The sequence below is a fragment of the Ictidomys tridecemlineatus genome, chromosome 9 (assembly GCF_052094955.1).
Source record: "Ictidomys tridecemlineatus isolate mIctTri1 chromosome 9, mIctTri1.hap1, whole genome shotgun sequence".
Taxonomy (NCBI): domain Eukaryota; kingdom Metazoa; phylum Chordata; class Mammalia; order Rodentia; family Sciuridae; genus Ictidomys; species Ictidomys tridecemlineatus.
The window spans coordinates 53,554,208-53,578,218 of record NC_135485.1 but is presented as its reverse complement, the minus strand read 5'-3'; the positions used below and the strand labels follow the sequence as shown (position 1 = coordinate 53,578,218).

Here is a 24,011-nt window from a genome sequence, read left to right as displayed (position 1 = left end):
ACTGTATATATGATTGTTCTTGAAAGACAATATGGAATATATTAGGTAGATACTTCACTAAGTGAGTTTGTCCTAAGAATTTTATTATCACTTGGTGTCAGAACTTGTGGCTTCCCAAAAATCAGGATTAAATTTCTTTTTACCTCTGGGTGAAGCAATTCTGACTTTCAAGTAGAACTGCACCAAGATAAACCAACTACCAATCTATCTAGTCTCCATGATAAGCATCAGAGAAAATAATGGCAATTTCTAAGAGAACCTTTATGTCAAAATGGATCACTCAGACCAAATATCTTAAAGGCATATTACAGTGTTACTTAATGGGCAACATGAAAAAAATAAACACAAAATGCAAACCTACAAACAATATCCTTAGGCTCAATGAACAATTTGTTCCTTAACAACTGTGCCTCCATAGAACCCCTCAGAAACCTAGCATATAACATAAAGCAGCAACCCCCAGGAACTGTGAAGTGCCTTGCCTACTTCACATGCTGTACTCAAACTGGCCCTCAAATGCCACAGAGAGCAACAGTCTTCTGTGGTTGACAGACATTCAGACTCAGCTTTCTGATCTGTTCATTCCTAATTACCTGAGTATTGTCACTACTTCCTAAAAAGCTGGTACATAATTATCATCTTAAAATCCCTTGGCCCATATGTCTACGTGAATCTCCTTTTCAATATCAACAGAGATGATATACTCTTCTTCTTAAATTGCAGATAGATAGATGACTTACAAAAGAGAAAAACGGATCACAAGTGCATTGGGAAGAGTCCTCTGATATTGATTCAAGTCTCACCAAAAACAGATAGTTTAAAAAAAAAAAACAAGCTGGAGTAATTTATTTGGGAGAGGGTATTATCTTTTGTTCCTCTAAAGTATTGACTGTGGGCTTTTTATATGCATTTCAAGGACTATGCTCAAAACTGACCCAATAGTTTTGGTTGCTACTTGAAGGATCCCTTCCAGAAAGACTTTCCCTTGGCACTCCAGTGGAAAGTTCCTAACTTTATTCCCCTGCCCTCTGTTACCTTCTAAGTCTCACATTTATTCCAACATCTTTTCTGTTTAGTAGTCCATCTCCAAATTCTCCTCCAAACTCCAATCTGTAACTCATTGGCCCAATTGTATGACTTCTCTCACATGGTACTTCTCTAGATTCCTAAGCCACCTGCTCAGTTCCAAGGGTGATATTGTCAAAAATTCACAACACTGCACTTCACACCCTCTTTAATTTAACTCTATAAATTCACTTTTCAACACCCCTGAGCTGTTCATTCTAATTTGGCCTGTCATCACCTGCAACGACTGAACTCGATCTTTATCTATGCCACCCATAATGCATTTTATTTCAGGGTCCGTATTTCTGCAACTGTAGCAAAGAGATGAAGAATGCACAGAGCTCTGCCAACAAGAAAAGCTGTCACTGTGTAACTCCTGTTGGGGAATCTCCCAAAATTGGCATGTGTTTCTGCTGCACATACTCATTCTCACTTCAGCCACAAGGCTATCCGTGCAGCCAAATATTCCCCACATTTAAAAAAAAAAAAAAAAAAGCAACATAAACATATGCCTTAAACACACAGTTCACTCTATCACCAGAGTCTAGCGGTATGCTTTGACCTCCTGCTATTCTCTTCTTCATAACATTTTTACACAATGCATGACTTCTACTATGTTCAACATTTCAAGAGCTCTGTCATCTATGTTCTTCTCTGAGTGATAGGATGCTTCTCCATTATTTCTTTTCAAATCATTGACCTAGCCAACCATTTAGTTAAATGTCATCTACAGCTTTGACATTTGTAAAGATATAAATACACACACACACTCACACACTCACACACACACACATGCATGCACTCTCATCTTAACCTACTGTCTCAATGCAACTTATTTCTAAGCAGGTGTAATAAATCCAAAAAGTTATTTTAAGAGTTTACAGTCATTGTTGAACACCATCAGTAACAGTCTGCCCTACTTCACTTGTCAAAAATGTAGAATACACAACTATGCCTAAACTCTGTCAGGTCTTTTTTGACCAACTCAGAATCTTCTAGATGACTTGCTAGATAAATCTACCAGCACAAGAAAAGCATCTCCAAAGACATTCTCCTTTAGAGCAGACATATTATTAGCTGCAGGATTCTAGACAGGGTCTTTCCCAAGGATGGGCAGGAAAGCAGAGGGAGGCACCAAGCCCCAAAGAATACTCACTGAGAGGTTTTAGGATGCTGCTGCTGGATTCATCAGCGTTTTCCACATCTGATTTGTCAGAGTAGTTCTCAGAGATTCTCTCTTTTTCCTTCTTTTCTTTGTGCCCTGTCTTTCTCTTGTGATGTCTTCTTCTCCGGTAGCTCTTGGGCACATGGACCCCAATATAGATGGTGTGGTGGCCTAAAGAAAGTACACAAATACTAGTCATTCTAAATTGTATTCTCTGCTGCATACAAATCACACAAGATCCACAGGCCAGAGAAATGGTCTATGAACTCAATGTTACTATTCTATATTTGACTAACTCAAACTGAAAAAACTGAATTTTTTCCCCATTTTTAGTTAGTCGCAGTATGTGATTCAACCTGTTGAGTAGCATTAGAATTCTCTGAGGATATGCTCCAGCTCTGTCCAGATAGATGGCTTTTGTTGAAGAAAACCAAAGAATACCCAACTAGAAATCAGGAATCCTTGATTCTGGCCATACCTCTGCCACACACTAGCTCTATGACCTTCAGCATGTTTCTTAACCACTGTGGGCCTCAATCTCATCATTTAGATAAGGAGAGGCTTGAACTGGGAACCCGTAGAGGCCTTTCTGGTTCTAACTTCCATGACATTGTGATTATTTTGGCTGGATGCTGGAAAAGAAGCTGTTGGGGCTGCAAAAATAAAGATCTAACTCCAAGTTCAAAAAGTCATCTTGCTGAGGATAAACTTTTACAGTATAAATTCTTTTTTTTTTTCTTTTTTACCCAATCAGCAGAACAGAGACTTAGAATTGGGACAAACTGAGAAAAATAAGACATACTTGGAGAGAAGATTTTAGAAATACTCAAATATTCACACTAGGAAACAGCTAAAATGAATGTCAGCTACAGTGCCATTCTCATTTTTCTTTTTTCGTTTCCAAAAGTTTCTAAAAACTGGTTGTTGCAATGATAAAAATAAACTCAGCCCAGCAAAAAATTGCCTTGAAGAGAAGGGCATGAGGAAAAAAGATTGTGAAGTGCTTTCAGTTCTCTAGATGGAAGGAGCTGCAAAACTGACAAGAGGTATTATTTTTATAAAATCTGATAAGACAAAAAAAAAGGGAACTCGAAGTTCCACATCTTTAAAAAAAAAAAGTTGGGAAACTTTTACTTTCACTTTATATACAGCATAACTTCTGAATGTGGGAATGATCATTTCAGAAGTGTGTACACACTTTTAACTGAAAATTATATTGGATTATCTCATCTGTGGGTTTCATTTCCCATTTCTGGAATTACTCCTTGATGACACTTTACAATGCCACAGATTATCTCACATACCACCATGTGCATGAAGTATTCCCATGTTAATTGCTGTGAACGGCTCTCTATGGTAACTCATCAAGCATATGTAAAAACACCATAATCCACAAGGCTATTCCATTCAATTGGCAAGGTCAAAAGAATTTTGTGCTGTTTCAAGAAAGAGTCCAGCTAAGGGATGGAGAACCCTAAGTGAATGGGTCAGTGTTCAAAAGAAAATATGTGATACTTGGAATAATGAATTTGCAAGCATGTCTCCATGAAGCAGAGCCCCCACCCCAACACTCACAGAAACACAGCAACTTGCTACTATAAAACACAGTGACATTCTCCCCACAGAATGTGTGCCAGTGAGAAATGTATCATGTCTAACCATTTGTAAGCAAATTGTTCTCATGGGAAAGCTATATTATACTAGGAAGTAGGAAATGTCTCAGAAACAATGTGAATTAAAAAACAGTGTCAATTGTTTCCTGCGCTCCAGTTACTGAGGGATTCCTGCAGCTTTATCTCAAGTCTCAACAATACAAGTAATCAAGCCAACCCATTTCTTCAGTAAATCAAACACTGAAAGTTGGGTTGCCTTCATTCAGGAATTAGGAAAACATTTACACACACACACACACAAAAAAAATTAAGAGGTAGAAAATCTTTCTCAAAATTTATCTCATTAAATATTCTCTATACTTTATTAAATAATGGCAACCCAACAAAAAAAATGGTAATTAAGTTACATTAGTCACATTGACATTATACATAAACACGTAACATATTTATCCAAATTCCTTGCTGTACATTTGATTGAGTCATTTACAAGGCAGTTTACAAGGGCTGACAAGATTTTAAGGTAAGAATTCCAACTATGAAGCACTGTTGTCAACCTAACAAAAGAGTCACGGTGATTCAGAGTGAGCCTTCAATTCTGGAGAGGGATGTACCTTAGTGCTTGTGGTTCAGTTCACTTTGTCATCACAGGCACCCTCCCTGTGGCAGATTCACCTTGTTCCCATCTCCTCCTCCCACACTTTCCCTGAGAATATTAAGTAATCTCAGCAGATGTGATGCTGTACTCCAGAGAGTTATGGCACTATGGCACCTGGCTACCCGGTAGAGACAGGAGTTCCTTTCAAGAGATCCCATATTTCAGGGGTTTTTTTTTAATATTTATTTTTTTAGTTGTAGTTGGGCACAATACCTTTATTTTATTTATTTATTTTATGTGGTGCTGAGAATTGAACCCAGAGCCTCGAATGTGCTAGGCGAGCACCCTACCACTGAGCCACAATCCTGGCCCCAGGCATTTTTTTAATCAGTGTTACTGAAGTATAATTTAGAAACCATAAGATTCACTCATCTTAAGCATGTAATTCAATGATTTTAGTATATTTACAGAGTTGTGCGACCAGCACCACAATCCAATTTTAGAATCTTTCTACTAGTCCATAAAGATCCCTCATGTTCATCTTCAGTCATTCCCTATTCCCACTCCTAATCCATATGACCATTCTTAGGCATTTTTTATACTCTCTAGTGATGGCCTCTATGAAGTCAGAATCCCCTACCTCACATGGATATAAACTTTTTATGGGTAACCTCACAGCATGGCAAAATCAAATATTCCCTGTGAGAAAGATAATTGACTTTCCAGGAATTTCCAGAGGAAATCATGAGACTGAGCTAAGATTCAAAATAGGCAGCGTCTTCCTTCTCCTCCCATATATCATGGAACTAAAATTTCCTCTTCAATCTTGCATTCAAGCAGAGGAGAGGAACATGGTTCTGGGGTTAAAAAGATCTTTATATCAGTATGGAGATTCCTTAAGAGACTAAGAATGGAACAGCCATACAACCCAGATACACCACGCCTGAGTATTTATCCTTAAGAATTAAAGACAGCATACTCTAGTGATATATGCATATCCAAGTTTATGGCCACACAATTCACAACAGCCAAACAATGGAACTTGCCTGGGTGTCCATAAATGGATGAATGGATAAATAATATGTGGAAGATATGCACAATGGAGTTTTAGTCAGCCAAGAAAAAGAACAAAAGTATGATATTTACAGGGAAATGGATACAACTTCAGAGCATTTGTTAAATGAAATAAACGAGACTCAAAAAGTCAGGGGTCATGTGTTTTCCCTCATATGTGGAAGCCAGAGGGAAAAAGGGGGGAAAGAAGGCAAGGGAATCTCATGAAAATATAAGATAGATCAGTAGAGTAGAGAAAGAGGCCTGGGGGAAGGAGGAGGGGAAGCGAAAGGGGAAGTCCTAGGAAATAAAACTGACCAAATTACATGCATGTATGAATAAGTAACAATGAATCCCACTACTGAGTATAATTATAATGCACCAATAAGACAACCGGGCATGGTGGTGCACGCCTGTAATCCCAGCAACTCAGGAGGCTGAGATAGGAGGATGGCAATTTCAAAGTCAGTCTCAGCAATGGCAAGGTGCTTAGCAACTCAGTGAGACCCTGTCTCTAAATAAAACACAAAATAGGTCTGGGGTGTGGCTCAGAGGTTGAGTGGCCCTGAGTTCAATCCCTGGTACACCCCCACACAAACAAAAAAAATGCGCCAATAAAAAACAATGTTATGAAAAGAAGATCTTTAGGAGCTCAGGGACAGTAAGTACCTCCTGCTTCATCAATTACTTTCTCAATTGGTCTCCACTCACATTTTTGCCCATGAGAGGAAAGAGCAAGACAGCCTTGCTTTGGTGGGTGGGGTAAAGTAGGCATGCTTTCTCAAAGTAATGACCAAATATTTAGTAAGCCGTATGTGCCAAATAACAAAAACACTGAAAGCAAAATGAGCAGAGATGGAAGCATTCTTACTGCCCCCACAGAATACCTATCGTCTAAATAACAGGAGCAGCATTCCTGCTGAAGATATACTCTTGTTGATGAGAATATCATAGGTGGATCTCAGTATTTATTTTCATTAAAGTAACTTTACCTGTCTCAGAGATGTCATGAAGATTAATGGCTATTTTTAAATTATAACTCAAAAAAATGACTGCAAGCTCTTAAGGGAACCACAAAGGTTGACGGTGTGGTATTGTTTTACATGTAAAAAAGAAAAGAAGCAACTTGACAGATAGGCTTTCTGATCCCATAGGAATCTGAAAAATAGTAAGATGCTCAAAGAATCAAGGATAGTTACTCTGCCTCTTATAAGGAAATTTTTAGGCTTAAAAAAAAAAGAAAAGAAAGAAAAATCTCTGCCTAGAAATTTCAGGAAAAGCTGCTTCCAAAGATAATGAAAAAAGAAAGAGGAAAACTTTTTAAAAACAGCTATCACTCCTAAGGAAGACGTTATTGTTTAACATGTTATTAAAATAATGGTTTCATTATTGCTACTCAAACTATAAAGTAAAACCAGTGGAACCCACATCAGACAGCATTCATGCAGGTGTGCTGGCAAAGGGCATTCTGGCCTGCACTTGGCAGGAGACCCAACATCCTGCATTTAAATAAGTGCCCTACAAGCCTTTCTCTGACAGATGGTGTGAGTTCCCAATAAACTCGCAATGCCTCAGAAGTGTCTCACAATCCACACCACAGCCAGTACTACGGGGAAAAAAAAAAAAAAAAACTTGGCTTTCCTGGTTATCTCTGACTGTCAGAAATAATCACTACATGATTCCCGCTTCTTCTCATCTTTACCTGCTCCACCCTAGTTACAAGTAGGAAGCACTGTAAAGCCATCATATCCAATTCTCCCGATTCCTGAAATATGTCTAATCTGAGTATATACCTCCAAAAGCTGATACAATGTTTTCTGGGAAACAGAGAACTCTTAACACTTAGTGACCCTCTAGCCATCCAAGTTAAGGTGGTTTTTCTCAAATTTACCCATTTTGCTACCAAGGATGATTTAGAACTTTGAAGAATTGAATCCCTGGAGGCAAAAACTTAAAAATTCACCAGTCAACTTAAAAATTCTATAGATGACTTGGCAGCTGACAACAAGTCTCTTTATGCAGGATGGATCCATGAGCTCCTTTCTGGTAAACATGTTGCTGTGTTCACTGTACATACAGAATACAGCAACCATCTAAGAAATGCTTGTGAGCATGCCAGGAACTACTCCATGTTCTGTATCTCTCACTTCATGCCATCATGGTATCATCCCCTCTGTACAACTGCAGGAAGCAAGACTGGAGAAAATCAAGGCTGTTGCCACTAGCTAACCAAGTGTCCTCTCCATAAAACCCCACAGGAGAAATACTCTCAGGTGTTAGTAACAAGCAGAGCTCCGTATCTCATCACCATTTTGACAGGATTTTTTGGTAATTCATTTGACATTTATACTATAAATCTTGTAACTGTTTGTTTCCTTCCTCATGTTTACTGCTAGAAAGGGAAGAGACAAATATCAGGCTAACTTCAGTGGGTATATAGTTTTATGACATGAATTTTATACACTAATCTCCCTCTTCCAATTTTTCAACTATCATTTTCACTTCACTCTAGGCCTTTTTGAAAAAAGACAGCTAGAAAAATTTTGTAATTTGAGATTTCAGAACTATGTTCTAGCTAAAGGATCACAAAAGGACAGGTAAAATGTTTACCCAGAAATCTACCTTTCCCCACCTCCAACCATCCTCATCTTCTCTCCCCTGCCTCCCACATACATCTCTAATTAAACACTGAGGGATGTTCCAGATATGGTCTTTATCTACATTATTGTTCCTTCTATAATAAACTGGATTTCTGTTTCTCTCCAGTTCAAAACAAAGATTCCTCAAGACATGGCACTTCACATCATTCTTTCAGAACTAATCTGCAATATTCCTAAAATATAAGATAAACACTACATTTCCCTGGTGTATTTAGCATAACCTGGATTTATGCCATGATGCCTAAAATGCATCATAGATATTGCCAAGAGGAACAGAGGGGAACCAGAACTAAATAGAGATTTGCTATTATTTTTAATTATTGAAACAAAAATGAAAGAGTTAGTTAGCAGAGATCCTAGAAGATAGAACATAAAAAGATGCTGCAAAGACTTACTACCTAGACCAGAAAGCTCAATTAGAAGTAGATGCATAAAGGGCTGGGAATGTGGCTCAAGCGGTAGCGCGCTCGCCTGGCATGCGTGCGGCCCAGGTTCAATCCTCAGCACTACATACAAACAAAGATGTTGTGTTCACCGAAAACTAAAAAATAAATATTAAAAAATTCTCTCTCAAAAAAAAAAAAAAGTACATGCATAAGAACCTAGAATTGGGCCGGGGTTGTAGCTCAGTAATAGAGCACTTGCCTCACATGTGTGAGGCCCTGGGTTCAATTCTCAGCACCACATAAAAATAAATAAATAAACAAAAAGATATTTTTTTAAAAAAAAGAACCTAGAATATAACATCAAGTCCAGACACCATGTAGGTTGTGTGTTTGGCACTTTATATAATAAGAAATAGACCAATATGTAGGCCAATATATATAATTCTAAATATTAAATAATGAAATAGAAATAATTGGTTAGTTTATTATTTACAAACCTCAAAGAGTGTCCATCAGCAGCTATGATAAGATATAATCAAAGCTGCATTGATAATTTTATGGGGCATAAATACCAGCTCATGAAAAGAAAACTGCCTTCAAAAGGCATGGTGTAATTTTGCAGTTAACAGGGGGTAAGCCAGTCCATTATGAAACATGCATATGAGGGTCCTTACTTTAAATACATACTATTGCTCAGGACAAGGGATGGCTTCTATTTTTATATTTTGGATAAGGGCCACTTTCTACATAGAAAAAAAATAATGCATATGTTTATTGATAGATAATTACATATTGTATATTTTGGTTTATTTATAGATCATTTCAAATACTGATGAGTAATTTATTTTAATTTCAATGCTATCAACTACACTTATTGTCAGGCATGCAAGCAAATAAATAATAAAAGTCAACTTAAAAAAAAAAACTTTTCTTCCCACTGAACTGCATGGTAATTTTGTACACTGAAACCCTCCCAGAAATCCTCAAGGCACCTGAGGTTCCACAAGCAAGACTGATAAGAAATCTCAACTTGTTACCTGGTATTTACTGAGCACAGCACTTTTAATATGTAATATCTGATGATGCTGATGACAATCTCTAGGCAAATACAAACAGCTGCAGAGAAAACCTCTCAAGGGGGAGGCCAGCTTGGGGTGGGGTTAGACTCCCGTCATTTAGCTCAGGAAACTTGTGTATTTGACTTTCAAGTGTTTATTTTAGCAAAAGAGTTCTAATTATACTCTTCCGGTAAAGGTGAGGGCCCCACGACCACATACTAAGATGGTTTCCATTGCAGTTTCCATTATTAATGGTTGATAATAGAGGCAAAATCTAGCTGGCATCATAAGAAGTCTGAATTAGTATTTTTAAAAAAACATAATTCCATTATGTATGGCGAACATAAATTATTTAAGTTACCGAAAAACAAGAATCCCCACTTAAAAGGTACTTTAGGAACCTGCTCTAATTAATAAACAAAACTGAAAAGCAGCTTACCCTATAAAACTGCAGTTCCTGAAGTCTTTGTAATGTAAAAAGTTCATTCTCCAAGTAATTTTAATTTTGCTCTAGCAAAATCTTTTATGTCCCTATCTATAAATATAAAAATACATCTGTACCTATATACTTGTATCTGCATAGAGAGCTAGATATAATTTTCATAAACAATCTGAATGAAAAGTACCTCTTTCTGTGTCTGGTACACAAAGGTGCTCCATAAATGTTGATCCCATTTCTTCCTTCCTTTGCAAAGGGAAAGTCAAAGAGCACTATTTTTCCTTTCTTCCACCCACCACAAGCTCTGGTGATAACTTGTGAACTTAGTACTCCAGAATGTTCACTCTGAGCAGGACAAAACCACATTTTAACTTGTCCCTTAGTTGGCTATTTTAGCCACTGTACAAAGTTTAACCATTCAACAGAAGGAACACCTTCCATAACCTCAATTTCCCCTCAACCCCACCCAGAAGCAAGTGCCTGGCAATCCCCAAGAAAAGCTTTGGGCAGTTTCTCAGAGCCTCTCACATAGTCCTATATCCAGAAACCAGGTTTGTTGGTCCTGTATTTTGACTGAAACCAGGTTTTTAGTCCTTTAATTTGACTGATGGGAACACAGTAGGGTCAAAAGACCTGGAAAGGCCAGGTTAAGCGGGACAGCAGAAAGAGGGAACAGGAGCCATCCAACAGGAAGAAGGAACCCTCCACTTACACTCACACCCCAGAGCCCCAAAACAGTAGCTGAATTTTAATGTGAAGTACATATGCAGACAAAATTTACCTGTGCACCAAATGCTGAAAACTAACAGTTTCCATTTATTTTTCTTGTGGTCAACATTTGCACAAATAAATGGGAAATAGAGTTGGAAGACACAAAACAATGGTTAATCCAATGGTCATTGATAACTGGATTTGCAATTGCAGCCCTAGAGTCCACTTAGACACACAAATGCATACATTCATACTCTCATTCCACACACATTGTCCATTTCTGAACCTTTATGGCTTCTCTTTTTGCAGTGGACTAAACCCTGGCTGGGCAATAGGAAGAATAGTCTTTAGTTGCTATAGATAAATAATCCATAATATAGTTAATGCACTCATGGGTAATCACATATAAAATATCTAATGTTAGTTCATATAATTCCCTCCCCTCATATTCTGTATGTAGGTAAATGAGATGCAGATAATGCTATGGGGCTGAAGCAGTCACCAAAAACTAGGGGGAAATGCTGCAAGAGACATGTTAATCTTATTAAGACCAATCCCAAGATCTTCGTGCCTAAAGTTTTCTACCTATACCCAGAAAAAAGGGGGACTACATTCACCTACACAGCAGTACATAATCATACTTTTAGAGTTGAAATGATGAATTCTCTTCATTTTCACCCTGTTTACTTCCCAGTGAACCAACTAAAGCCAAATAACCAGTTAATAACATACAGAGACAAAGAGTATACTTGCTGCTCCTAAAAATATCACCCTTCCTTCCCACTTTCCCACTACCATGGTATCAATTCCACACTCACCCCTCCCAACCTCCATTGTCTGCAAAAGTAGTCAAATAATAATAACAACAATAATACATTTTCTTCAAGGTAGTAATTACCTAGTAGGGAAAAAGAATGCTCAGTGATTCTCTGGAAATGTTTGTGTCCTATATCCCATGATGACAGGCTTGAATCCACATGAAGATGGTCTGATGGAGACATCTGTCTTCCCACTTATTACCTGGAGTCATTCAAATGATGGCCAATCAGACTGTGTGGTCATTCTCTCACCTTTCCAAAAGCCCTTCCAACACCTTTTGTTCTTCTCCTTTCAGTTCCTTCCACCTCCTAATCTTTCCATTGCATCTTCTAGTTCTCATTCATGTCCACGTCTAAATTCCTTTCACTCCACAGAGAGTACAGACCTCAAGTACACTCTGGGTATAAGCACCACCCCAGGAAAGCCCTTGTCCTAGTTACTACATCTACTACCAGTGTTACCTGGATCAAATCCCTTTTAGCTTCTCCAGGCTCATCTATCCATCTGTAAGGAAGAACACTAAACTAGATTTTCTCTAAGATCCTTTCTAGTTCTAAAAATTCTATAATAAGGCCAAACATTTTAACTGGTCAGATGTAATGAGGCACATAGAAGGAAAGGCTAAAAGTTTTCTACCATCATCTCAAAAGTCTCTTCCAACTTCTCATAATGATAATTTTTATCTTGGGCACTCTTCAACTCACTCAAATTTGACTCCCATCTAACCATGCCATTTGCATTGCTAAGAAAGACCACCAATCTCACCTTCTACCAAATCCAAGGGCTCCTATTTGGTACTCCTCTTACCTGACTTCCCAACAGCTTTCAGCATTGTTGGTCCCTAGATCCTTTGTAAAAGCTCTCTTCCTTTGGCCTCGGATACTTCACCCTCTTCCCAGTTTTCCAACTATTTCTACGTCTGCTCCTTAGTCTCTAAATGTTGGCACTTGCGGTCCAGTCCTCTTTTCATTCTGTTCTCTCACCCTGGATAATGTCACCCACTCCTACGACTATAAATGTAGCTATGTGCCTAGGACTCTGAGATTTCCATCCCCATCCCTGGCCTGTCTTTTCAGCTCCAGCCTGTATAGCCAATTACCTATTCCATCGTCCTATCTGGATATCATGACTTCAGACAGAACATATTTAAAAGGCTGAACTCCTATCATCCTCCACTGCTCTTCCTCCAGTGTTCCTCTTACAAAATGTTAGATGATCTCCCAAATTTCTCAGAGCAGAAATCCAGAAAAAGCCATTCCCATCCATTGCCCATCCACCCATCTGTAAATCCAAGTGATTCAACCCATTTTTCTCCATCTCTTTCGTCTCTACATTTGTCCTACACAAAATCATCTCAGTTGAATCTTGGCAATGGTCTCCTCAATTTTAACATTGCTTCCTAGGATGTTCTCTCCATCCAGCAGTCAAAGAAATCTTTCTTAGGAACACAAATTTTGTCTTGTCATTTCTTTGCTTAAAAACCCTGTAAGCAATGGTTTTCCAGTTGTGCTCAATATAATCCTAAATCTTTAGTATGATTAAAGGCCACAAGTCATCTAGGACAAACCCACTCCAGGCCACTCTCTCTCTCTATTCATGTGATTCAGGCACATTAATCTTTCTGTTTCTCCAATGGGTCTACCTCCTTCTCAACTCTGGGTCTTCACATGTGTGCCAAGAATGCATCCCTCATTATTCTTCTAATTCCTGTTCATCCTTTAGGTCTCAATTTAATATTACTCTAAGGAAGATATATTTCCTCTCATGTAAATTCACCCACATACATGATACAATCTCTAAATTGTCTTATCAACTAAGTTTATGTCCTTACATAATGGCTGGCTTGTTTGGCTGAATATTAGTTGTGGCCCTAATTGGAATATACTTTTTACATTCAATGATACATGTAAGGCCCATTTAAAAAAAAACATATTAGAGCTTAATCATGCAACTTTTCTTGCCATTTTGATAAGCTTAAAAGAAAAAAAGCATCAACATTGAATTAGATTAAGTTTATACAAGTCAGTAAAAGTGATCAACAAATTTGTTGATTACCAGGTATCAATACTTCAGCTTTAGTATGAAAGTGTTCTGCAGTCACAGCAACCACTGGTGAGACATGGATGAATTATATCCAAGATAGATAATATCCAAAGTCCCACAGGATTCATCTAGGGAATTCAATGTCTTATATTAGTAGCAATACTAGAAGATGGAGGTGTGTAAGTGCTATTTCTCTGTGCACATGCACACACACACACACACACACACACACACACACACACAAAAAAAAAAAAAAAAAAAAAGCCCAGATTCAGAAGTTAATTGCAAAGTTATTGCAAATATCAAAGTATTTTTCAGGTATCACCCAAGAATTCATAGAGCATCTCTAGTAGGAGCATAATGAAATAGACTATTAACTGCACCTTGCACAAAGTAACCATAACCAGAGGAGGAGGACTTGCCTCATGTCACCCAGAAAGACAATGGCAGAGCCAAGAATAGAAATAGGTCCTGAGACTCTTGTTACACCACCATGTTCTCTAAGTCACAGGACAGCCTGAATAAAAAGCAAGTGAAACCTGAACAATCAGATACTGATCTAATTTGCCAAATACATGCATCTATTGGATTCAATTACAAGCTTTCATTCTAAATCAAAGACATTTTCTTTATTTTGCAGTAAAGATAGAATTTCTTGTTGAAAATTTAATAATCAACTGGGGGTTTGGGAGATGACTTAACCAATTTATAAATACATAATTCTGGCCCTTAACACTGATTTATTGGCCAATATCACTAAAATCCAAAACCTATTTTATTTTCAGGAGTTCTGGCCTGGTAAAAGTTATTGAGCATCCCACTATAAAAATATTCAATAAAATAATATCTGACAAAGCTTAAGTAAAGTCTGTTCTCCTTTCAAAATCAAAAGATAGGTGAGCGTATTGGATACTGCACTTAGGAAAGCTGCCTTCTGATTCTAACTCTATGGAAAGGTAAAAACAATTAACCTGATTTAAAAGCTTTTTCAGCTATTCAGAGAAAGGAATTATTTAAGTCACCTATACTGCTGATTCAATGGATGTCACTCACCACCCTCACTACCTTCACCTTTCATCCCACCTGGCAATCAGCAGCCTCAGAGATACAATGTTCAGAACCTCCCATGAACCCCTAGCACAGCAGGCTCTCACCTCAAACCTCACTATCAGCCAAAAAAGTACGATAAAAAAATAAAATAAAATAAAAGCTCACTACAGCAACAAGAGGGCCTTAGCTGATCTTTATTCTGTTCTCACTCTGCTCACCCTCATCAGGCCCAATTTTCAATTCCCCCCAATGATTGTGAATTTTGTGATGATAGAAATGGGGAGATATTTAGCTCAGGTTAGAATATATAGAATTATTTCTATACTGTTGCATAATCCCATTTAATTGGCACTTAAATTACATAATACCCAGTAGGGAACAGAATTATTCTAGTCTATGTTTCAGAGGGGGTAAAATGTGCATGTTTATAGACATACACATGTATTAGACTCCTCTATCCTTACTAACGGTACAATATTACACACTTGAATCTGTTTTGCAGAAGAAATAATACTGCAGCCTTTGTTAGACAGTGAGCCAGCATTTGTATTTCACCCTGTACACAATCACACCTTAATAGACCTCTTCTTGGGAAAGGAGACCATTTAACAAATTAAGGGCAATAGATATATCAGAGCAACCTAACCATGAAAATTATATCTCATATCCAAGCGTACAGAGAATCAGACTGCACTTGAAGAGAAGCAGACAATAGTCCCTGGGAAATTTCACTTGACCATTCTGGCTTGACCTTTCCAATTCAGGAAGCAGTAGGTAAGCATGATTAGGAAGGTAAAGAGTAGATATTGAGAGAAATGAATTAAGCAAGTTGAAAGAAAGAAAGAAAAAATTATTTAAGCCAATTAGAATTTTTTAGATTAGTAATAATCAATGAAAATCATGGACAAATCTGTCTCAATCAGAAAGAATGAAGAATGGTTGAAGAATGGTATAGTACAAAGTATTCCTACTCCTAACACCAAGTACAGAAGAAACACTGGTTTTGGTAATTATCAAGAATTCTATGGTGAGTGGCATGTTCCACTGCTCCCATTTTACAAAGAGAAAGAGACCCAAAATCTAAGCTATAACTTGCTTCCTTCATTTATGCAATGATTCATCCAGAGTAAAGCTTTAAACTTTTATTTCTCAAACCAATGCTTAGCCATTTTGCTTCAACAACACATGAATAAAACAAATGGTAGACACTTCCAAAAGTAAATATAAAACAATATGTCTCACTAGTCTGACCAGATAAGAAGCTTCTAAAAAAAACTCAACCTACAAATAAAATTTTTGCAAATGCATCATTTCAGAATTTCTGGATCCTTGTAAAACACAATCCAAGTATCATGTTCAATTTGTTATGGCTTATTGCCATAAAAGAATGTTGACACTTAGGACAGAAAGTGGCTTCAAGAGGGCTTTATACCCACTGTATTAACAGAGAATTCTCTGCAATTAGAAAACTCTGGGAAGTGATGATGTCTAGATCCAGTTTCAAAAACCCATAGAACTGTCATCAGATTTCCTTAAAGGGAAAGAAATCTATATATACATATTTAACTTCACTGACGCAGCAGAAGGTGTCAGGCAGCTACAGAGCTAAGTGCTGCAGCCTTGAGGACCTCTGGCTAGCATTCAGCTTAGGCCACAAGGAAAAAGAAACAGGGAGCTGGGAAAGGTCTGTAAGGACTCAAGCTGCTCTGGGAAAATCAAGTTGCCACTCAAGTACCAACCTTTAAACACCTCACTGGGTTTCTTTTAAAGTTTTCCAGTGTGTGGATGCATTGTTTCTTTTAAGAAGGCTTTTCCTTCTGCAGCATTTGCCCAAATGTTTCCTCTGTACACACTGTTTCTGAGCAATTAGAGTGAACGGCAGAGAAGAGGTCAGCAAAATGCAACCGGACACTTATATCCACAGCTCAGAATAGCCCCAACCCCAAGTCGGCCCCTCCCTTCCCATCCGATAGGTTTTCATTCACTCCTTCTCAGCAATTACATTTTGGACCATTGTAATTATTAACAAATGCCTACCACTTTTCCATTAGAATACTACCTCCAATGCAAAAGAGTAGATCATCCTAAAACCCTCTAACAAAAAAATAGGTTTAAGTCATTATGATTTCATATCAGTTAAATGTTGACCTCCAAAAAGACAAAAGCCACCATTTCATCTTTTTAGTCTCTCTCTTCAAAAGCTAGAGCAGAAGGGCTGGGACTGGGGCTCAGTGGCAGAGCGCTTGCCTAGCCTATGTGGGGCACTGGGTTCAATCCTGAGCACCGCATTTTAAAAAATAAATAAATAAATAAAATAAGCGAGTAAACACATGCTGTCCATAAAATGGGGTTGGGAGGGAGAGTAATCGAGGAAGATTCCCTCTAGATAGAGAATAGGGGTGGGAGGGAAAGGGGAGAATGGGAATAGCAACGATAGTGGAAGGAGACGGTCATCATTACACAAAATTCATGTATGACGATGTGAATTTGGTGTCAACATACCTTATATACAAACAGAGATTTGATAAATTGTGGTATAAAGGTGTATTAAGAATTGCAATGCAAAAAATTATAAACGTAATGTACTCCTCTATTGTTTTTTTTTATTATTTTTTTATTGGTTGTTCAAAACATTACAAAGCTCTTGACATATCATATTTCATACATTAGATTCAAGTGGGTTATGAACTCCCATTTTTACCCCAAATACAGATTGCAGAATCACATCGGTTACACATCCACATTTTTACATAATGCCATATTAGTAACTGGTGTATTCTGCTACCTTTCCTATCCTCTACTATCCCCCCTCCCCTCCCCTCCCATCTTCTCTCTCTCTACCCCATCTCACAATCCTCTATTGTGATGTATGTAAGAAATTTTTTAAAAAGCTAGAGCAGAACAACAAAAGAGGATAAAGCAGTGGTGTCTTCAGAGTTTCTTTTTCTTATCAATATAAATATATGTATATAAATATAAATATATAATGATAATGATCTTTGTGAAATCAAACAGAAGTAATACCAAGGATAAGATCATTAGAGACTATATCATCATCTCCTTTGATAAAAGTACTAAGAGAACTAAGTTTCTAACTAAAAACTTAAAGATTTAAGAGGATTATATAAATTCTACATATGCTTTATTTAACTTATTCGTTCTTTTAACAAATATTTAGTATCTACTCTATCCCAAGCCCTGTCCTACTTTTTTTCTTTTATTTATTTCCAAAAAAAAACCCTTCTGTAAACTCCACACATTTGCAAAAATGCTCCCTCTCTTAGTGACCCTCAGTAGATGGTAGAATTTGTAGCATTATTTTTCCATGCGGACAGGTGGGAGCATACTTCCTGTTGGACTCAGTTTTGAAGGGAAACCATCATGAGGTAGCATAACAGCTTTAAGAGACCGCCGATCAGGCTTCAGGAATGGAGACACATTTCAGACCATATTGTCTTGCTGTGCTTTATGTTTCCTGAGTTGCTGTTTGGAGTTGATTTAAGAGGCCCCTCCTCACGAAGTCAAAGCTGCCAAGGTCCCTGGGGAGTTACCTAGCCTTGCAGAGCCAAGGTCTTATCTCAAAGGATAAGGTGGAGTTTGCTCTTTTCCCCTATTGCGAAATTTGAGAATATTAAGTAATCTGTTTATATCACACAGATTCAAAATCCAAGCTGACTTTGTAAAGAATAAAATATCCATAGGATTTCCTCCAGTTTGCAAATAGCTACCTGGGACTCTTGCTTCCTAGGATTCTTGCTTCCTGTCTCAATCTTGGCTCACCCAACCAAACCTGGCAATTTCCCCATCTGTGTTTGAAATGAGTGGCTGTCCTTCATGGTCAACATTTCTGGGTCATTCCAATAATGTTAATTTGTCATCTACAGACCAATTCTCTAGAAGCACCTAGGAAGAAGTGGGAGCTTTTGGTACAGAAACAAATATTAATATCTGAAATGCCAAAATGTTAAATAAACTAATACAGTCCCTTCCCAAAATGTTCACTTTATAAAATCATACATAAGGTAACCAATAAAAGGAACAAACAAAAAAAGAATTCAATTTATTTTAAAGATTAAAATGGGCACTTGGTTTCCTTTTTAGAGAAGATACCTCTAAGCCATTAACACATGAGGGAAATTATATGAAAACAAGGTTTAGGTCTTTAAATATACACCACATAGATAAATTCATTATTGAAACAAAAGATGACTCCTCTTCTGACTCACTCTATTCTTACTGAGTTTTGCAAATGATGGTTTTTCTATTGAGTTTTGAGAATGTGGATTAAGTGTCATGCCACCCACTGAGAACAGAGTTGAACAAGGTGAACTGAAGGCGTGGTTTGAACTCTCGGTCTCTCTCCCCTTCTCAGAACTACAGAATTAGAAGGAACTAGGAGAGAGCATCAGGCTGAGCTGATGCTAAGAAGTATTTTTAATGCATAAACATCCAAAATAATAGAACTATTGGACATTCATCACATAAATAATCACTTAATGAAAATACATCTTATTTTTGCAGATTACTAAAAAAAGAAAAAAAAAACGAAGTTTTAAGTTTACTTTTTTCCAAGTATGCTGCAATATACTTTAATTATTTTTATCCTAGAAGCAAGGGAAATACTTACTTGGATAAAATAACTACTTGTATTTGAAAATATACACCTAAGGTGTTCCAACTCCTTGTCTTTTGAATTCCTGATTCTTTAACTGGAGCATTCACTTCTGCCATAAATGTACCAGAAACAAAGATTTTCAGAATCCAGATAACTCTTTGCTTTCTTTCAAACACAACCTTCTTTATACAATCAAAATATGAGATAGATTCATTAGAAAAACACCCCCCTTTATGTGTGATTCTTTGTCAAATGTCTAGACAACCGAGTCACTTGTTTCTTAGCTCTCAACCACTGGAACCACAGATATGCCATCAAAACTATGTGCTTTTCAACTTCACCTAGAGCCATTATAAAACATGAGTCCTTCCACTTCCATCAGATGAAGACAGATGCGAAAAGGGGAGGGTCAAATAGAAATGAACTGTTCCCAACTGTTGTATCAAGACTTCTACTTAGGAGTGCCTCCATTCTTGGAAGTTCTGTACCAAATGCTAACACCAAAAGCAACAATCATCCTACTTGGGCCTCAGGATTTCAACAACAGGCAACTAAGTGTGCCCTGAAAGAAATGTAATGAGCCCCAGGCACCAATCAATGAAAGATACCTTTAATATAGAGACCTTATAAGAATGAGAAAATGCACAAAATTCATGTGGCAAGTTTAACCCCACAAAGCCAACACACTTCTTGAATTTTACATGTATCTCAATCATCATTGGTTGTCTTTTTGTTTCTACCCAATTTTGTGTTTGAAAGTCATGGGAAATAATTCAGGAAATAAACTTCTTCGTCAAAGCTTTAAGAAACTGCACACACTATTCTACTGCAGTAGTGTGCTGTCAATCCTACAAACTTATAAACTCAAGATTTACATCTCCTGTGAATTCAACTAGGACTTTATTCTCAAAGGAAAACACACACCCAGTACCTCTCATTCCCAAGTTGTTTCCACTTTAATTGTCCCAACACTACAGGATAGTCACTCAAACCTATATTATTTCTTATGCTGTAATTGTAATGGTTTTATCTCCTCTTTGACAGTGACAGAGTCACTACAATGAAGATTTAACATGGATTACACAACTCTTAAGACAAAAGTTTTGCTATTTGGCTTTCTCCAGCTTGAAATTTTCCCACAGTTGTGCTGTAAAAATGCAAGGAACCCATAAAACAATATGAGAGAAAATATTGTAGTTTCCGTTTTCCTAAGAAACTTAGGCATCAAATTCTTATTAGTCAGTCTCAAGAGCATAAATGCGGGAAGTGGGGGGAGGGTACCAAGAATCATGAGAAACAGCCTGAGACTGTTCATACTATTCAGGTCATCCCAGGTGGTAAGGAGCATCACTTGCCCTGGACCTGGTGTTCTGTTCACTTGAGGAGTCACTCCAGAACACACAAGACCCTCTTTTTCCAACACACCACTCTCTGTTCCAAGATTTTTAGAGGCACTTAAATGCTTATGAAAATGACAGTAGTCAGATAAAGTCTCCAAAACACATATAAATTGTCCCTCGGGTGATTTTAATAGGTAGAATTGATCACAGGGTTCATCTGCAAGTTTCATTTAACTCTGATTATTTTATAAAATGTCACTATAAATATCAATAATAACTTGTATATCTGCGATTCCTCCACATAAACACTTTAGTAAGTATTAAGGAAGCCCTGTCTTCTCACTGTCAAATAAGCAGCATTATGTCCACAGTACTGATCTATCCAGGGACAAGAGAAGGAGATGCATACTGAAAGCATCACAGCACCAGTTAAAATATACCTTTTCTTTAGTTTTTAACAGACACTGGGGAACTTTAGTGAAAGAGGTCCTGGAGGCTTAATTTTAAATTAAAAAAAATGCCTGTCCATCTTTTCTTAACTAAAACTCAGCCATTTTACCACTTTTAATATCCTCAGCTTAGACCCATTTTTCCTATAACAATGGTATTCACCTTCTTCTGCAACATCTGTTTCTCTCCCCTATAAGCTACAGAAAAGAATATTAGAAGGAGCTGCCAAATTCATTTATATAAATCTAGCAGCTCCCTGGAATTAGTCATTGAAAGGTGGTTAATTTTATCTAGTAAAATATTTAGTTTTGATGGAGAGGCAGAGATAACACTGGTATCTGCTTTAAAATAAGACTTAAAAAAAAAATAAGAGGTAATACCACACTCATTTAGATTCTGAGGAACCAATGAAGTTCTTAAAATTACTTTCTGTGTTAAAGCAAAATGTAGAGATTAAAGCAACTCCATAGATAAGCTTTGGTTTTTAACTTTCGTATGCTATATGAAATGGGCAGATGCTACAGAGACATATGTATATGAATATACTTTCCCAGACCCCAAAAGCTCACCTTCTACTTCTTCTTCATCACACACATGTTTAAGGAAGGAAGCCCCTCTGTCCAGGACAGCTTCATCCTCCATCCTATAGTAATAAAAGAGAAAAAAAGAATGCTCAGACTTCTCCTGGAGTGAGCCACTTGAAGCAGCCCAGCTCCTGGGCAGGTTAACCTGCAAGCTGTTGTTCATGTTAACAGGGCAGAGTCTCTCTTCCTTTGGTGGCTGCTACTCCTTCATGCAGCTCCTCTCATCTGGTGCTTGAGAATATGCCGGCCCCACATAGCTTCAGCTCTAACCTTGAGAGGGCACCCACATGGACAGGTAAGAAAAAATAATCCCAATCCTGGAGGCTGGATGGTGGGGTGCTCCCCTCTTGGGATTTGCAAAAAGAAAGAAAAAAAATGATGAAAGCAAAAAAAAAAAAAAAAATACCAAGAGAGGAAGTTTGGTGTGTCTGGAGTGCTCGTGATGATCGTTTGTGGAAATCCAGTTTCAGTGCTTAGCTCTTTAAACACCCACTGCACAAAATGTATACCCTCACACACACACATGCACACCCACCCACATGCAGAGAGCGACAGGGAGTTAGGCTAATGCACAGTGGGAGCCTAGCTTCCAGCCAGCCTCTTAATACCAGCACAGCCCAGTATTCTCTGTTGAGTGGCAAGCTTTGAGTCACATGTTGGCCTTACGGAAATCTGACATCTGAGGATTATCCAGCAACCCGGCTTCGGCAATAGGCACATATACATGCCGCTCATTCATTCATTTTCCACATTCTTATCACACGTCTCTCTATATGTTTATCTGCCCTGTTAACTCTTCCCTGAAAGTTCTTCATTTTGTAACCACATTATGCTGTCCTCCTGTCTCCTTACATAATAGGATCTACTCTGCAATTTCATATGCTAAATAAGACCTCAGAATCCATCCAAGGAATGACAGCGTTTTTTACAGCCTCCCGATGCCAAACATGTTTCTAGTTTATAGAATGAGTTAAGCTTTATTTCCATACTCTGTGGCTCCTTTTCATTGCATTTAACTTTGATATACAGAATTCCATGAACTCTATTTATAGCAAAAGCAGAAAGAAATCCAGAATTGCTCAAATGCTGCTTGTGTAGTACCGGTCTAGAAACAAAGAACTTTCTCTGGGGACAGCTGCTCTATGTCATACCGTACATGAGCCCTGCCAGAGAACCAAATGTTCACTCTGTATTCTATTCATCCAATTATATGCTTAGGCATTGAATACGGCAAGTCTGCTTTCCATATTGTCTCTATAACTTATTCTTGTATTTCAGATATTTGTTATAATCTATGTGGTTATGCACTGAATTCATATTTTCCTTCTTACTATTTTGGGAGCATATTCACCTCACAAAGCAACCATCTTAAGCATAAAAAGTCAGAAATTTGGTGTCAAGTAGCCTTGTGTTTAAAAGAATCTAGTTCTACCACTTAGTAGCAATGCCACCTGGAGCAAAGTACTTGACTTGTTCAAGCCTGTTTTTCCATGTATAAAATCGAGGTAATGATATCAACTTTGCATCAATTCAACACAATGATATCAAACTTGTGTTGATTGCTTTGAGATTAGATAATACACCCAAAAACATTTTAGCACGTGATCTTGCACATACTACATTGTTTAATAAATGTTTCCTTCTTTGTTTCTTTCTTCTTTCTTTTTTAACTTGATGAACCACTGGTGGACAACATCACTGTGGAAATCATTACCTTTGGTCACGTGCAAGATTTCTTCCCTCAGGGACAAGGGCCTTGTTTGTAAAGGCTCATCCTGATGTATATCAGGATCATTTCTTCACGTTACTCAAACTAAATACATAAAACAGGTTACAGGTCAGTCATCAGGATTATGGTGGGAAAGAAAATGCCTTACAGACTTAAGGAGTCAAATCATTTACCAATCTCTCTGAGCTTCAGGTTCTCAAGAAGACTAAATGATACAGCATATTCTACTTGCTGCCTGTGAAAGAAAAATTTCCAAAAACACGAACAATGACTAGATGAACAAGGTAACCTCAGATAGCATTAAGACCTTTGCAGAAAGTAAAATGAGACAGGGGCTACTCAGCACAGGGTGGTTCTGATGAGGAGGTAACATTTAAGCAGCAACAAAAATGATAGGAAGGAATCAGCCCTGTGGAAATCTGGAGAAAGAGCATTCCAAGCAAAGGAAATAGAAAGGCCCTAAGGTGGGAACGAATTCAGCAAGTTCCAGGAACAGAAACGAGGTCAGTGAAGTTGGGTAAGAGAGAAGGTCAACCGCAGGATATGAAACTGGAAAGAATTGGGGACAGGCAGGCCATGATAAGGAGTTAGAATTAGAGACATTGTGGGAGCCACTGAAGAGTTTCAAGATGGACA

General features: G+C 37.7%; 1 protein-coding gene across 8 annotated transcripts in view; it reads right to left on the bottom strand.

Annotated features, from left to right (window-relative positions):
• Window positions 1-24,011, bottom strand: part of Slc4a4 (solute carrier family 4 member 4) — a 322,941-nt gene that overhangs the window by 258,597 nt on the left and 40,333 nt on the right. For 2 of the 8 annotated variants that reach the window (XM_078021393.1, XM_078021394.1), the window contains exons 1-3: window positions 22,053-22,125; window positions 21,632-21,705; window positions 2,222-2,401 (exon numbers count right to left, since the gene is read on the bottom strand). In XM_078021393.1, coding sequence (XP_077877519.1) covers window positions 2,222-2,401; window positions 21,632-21,704 — 253 coding nt within the window. In that variant the 5' untranslated portion in view covers window position 21,705; window positions 22,053-22,125. Of the gene's footprint in view, window positions 1-2,221; window positions 2,402-21,631; window positions 21,706-22,052; window positions 22,126-24,011 lie in introns of those variants that run through there. The other 6 variants (XM_021731655.3, XM_078021396.1, XM_078021395.1 and 3 more) reach the window with 6 other exon arrangements.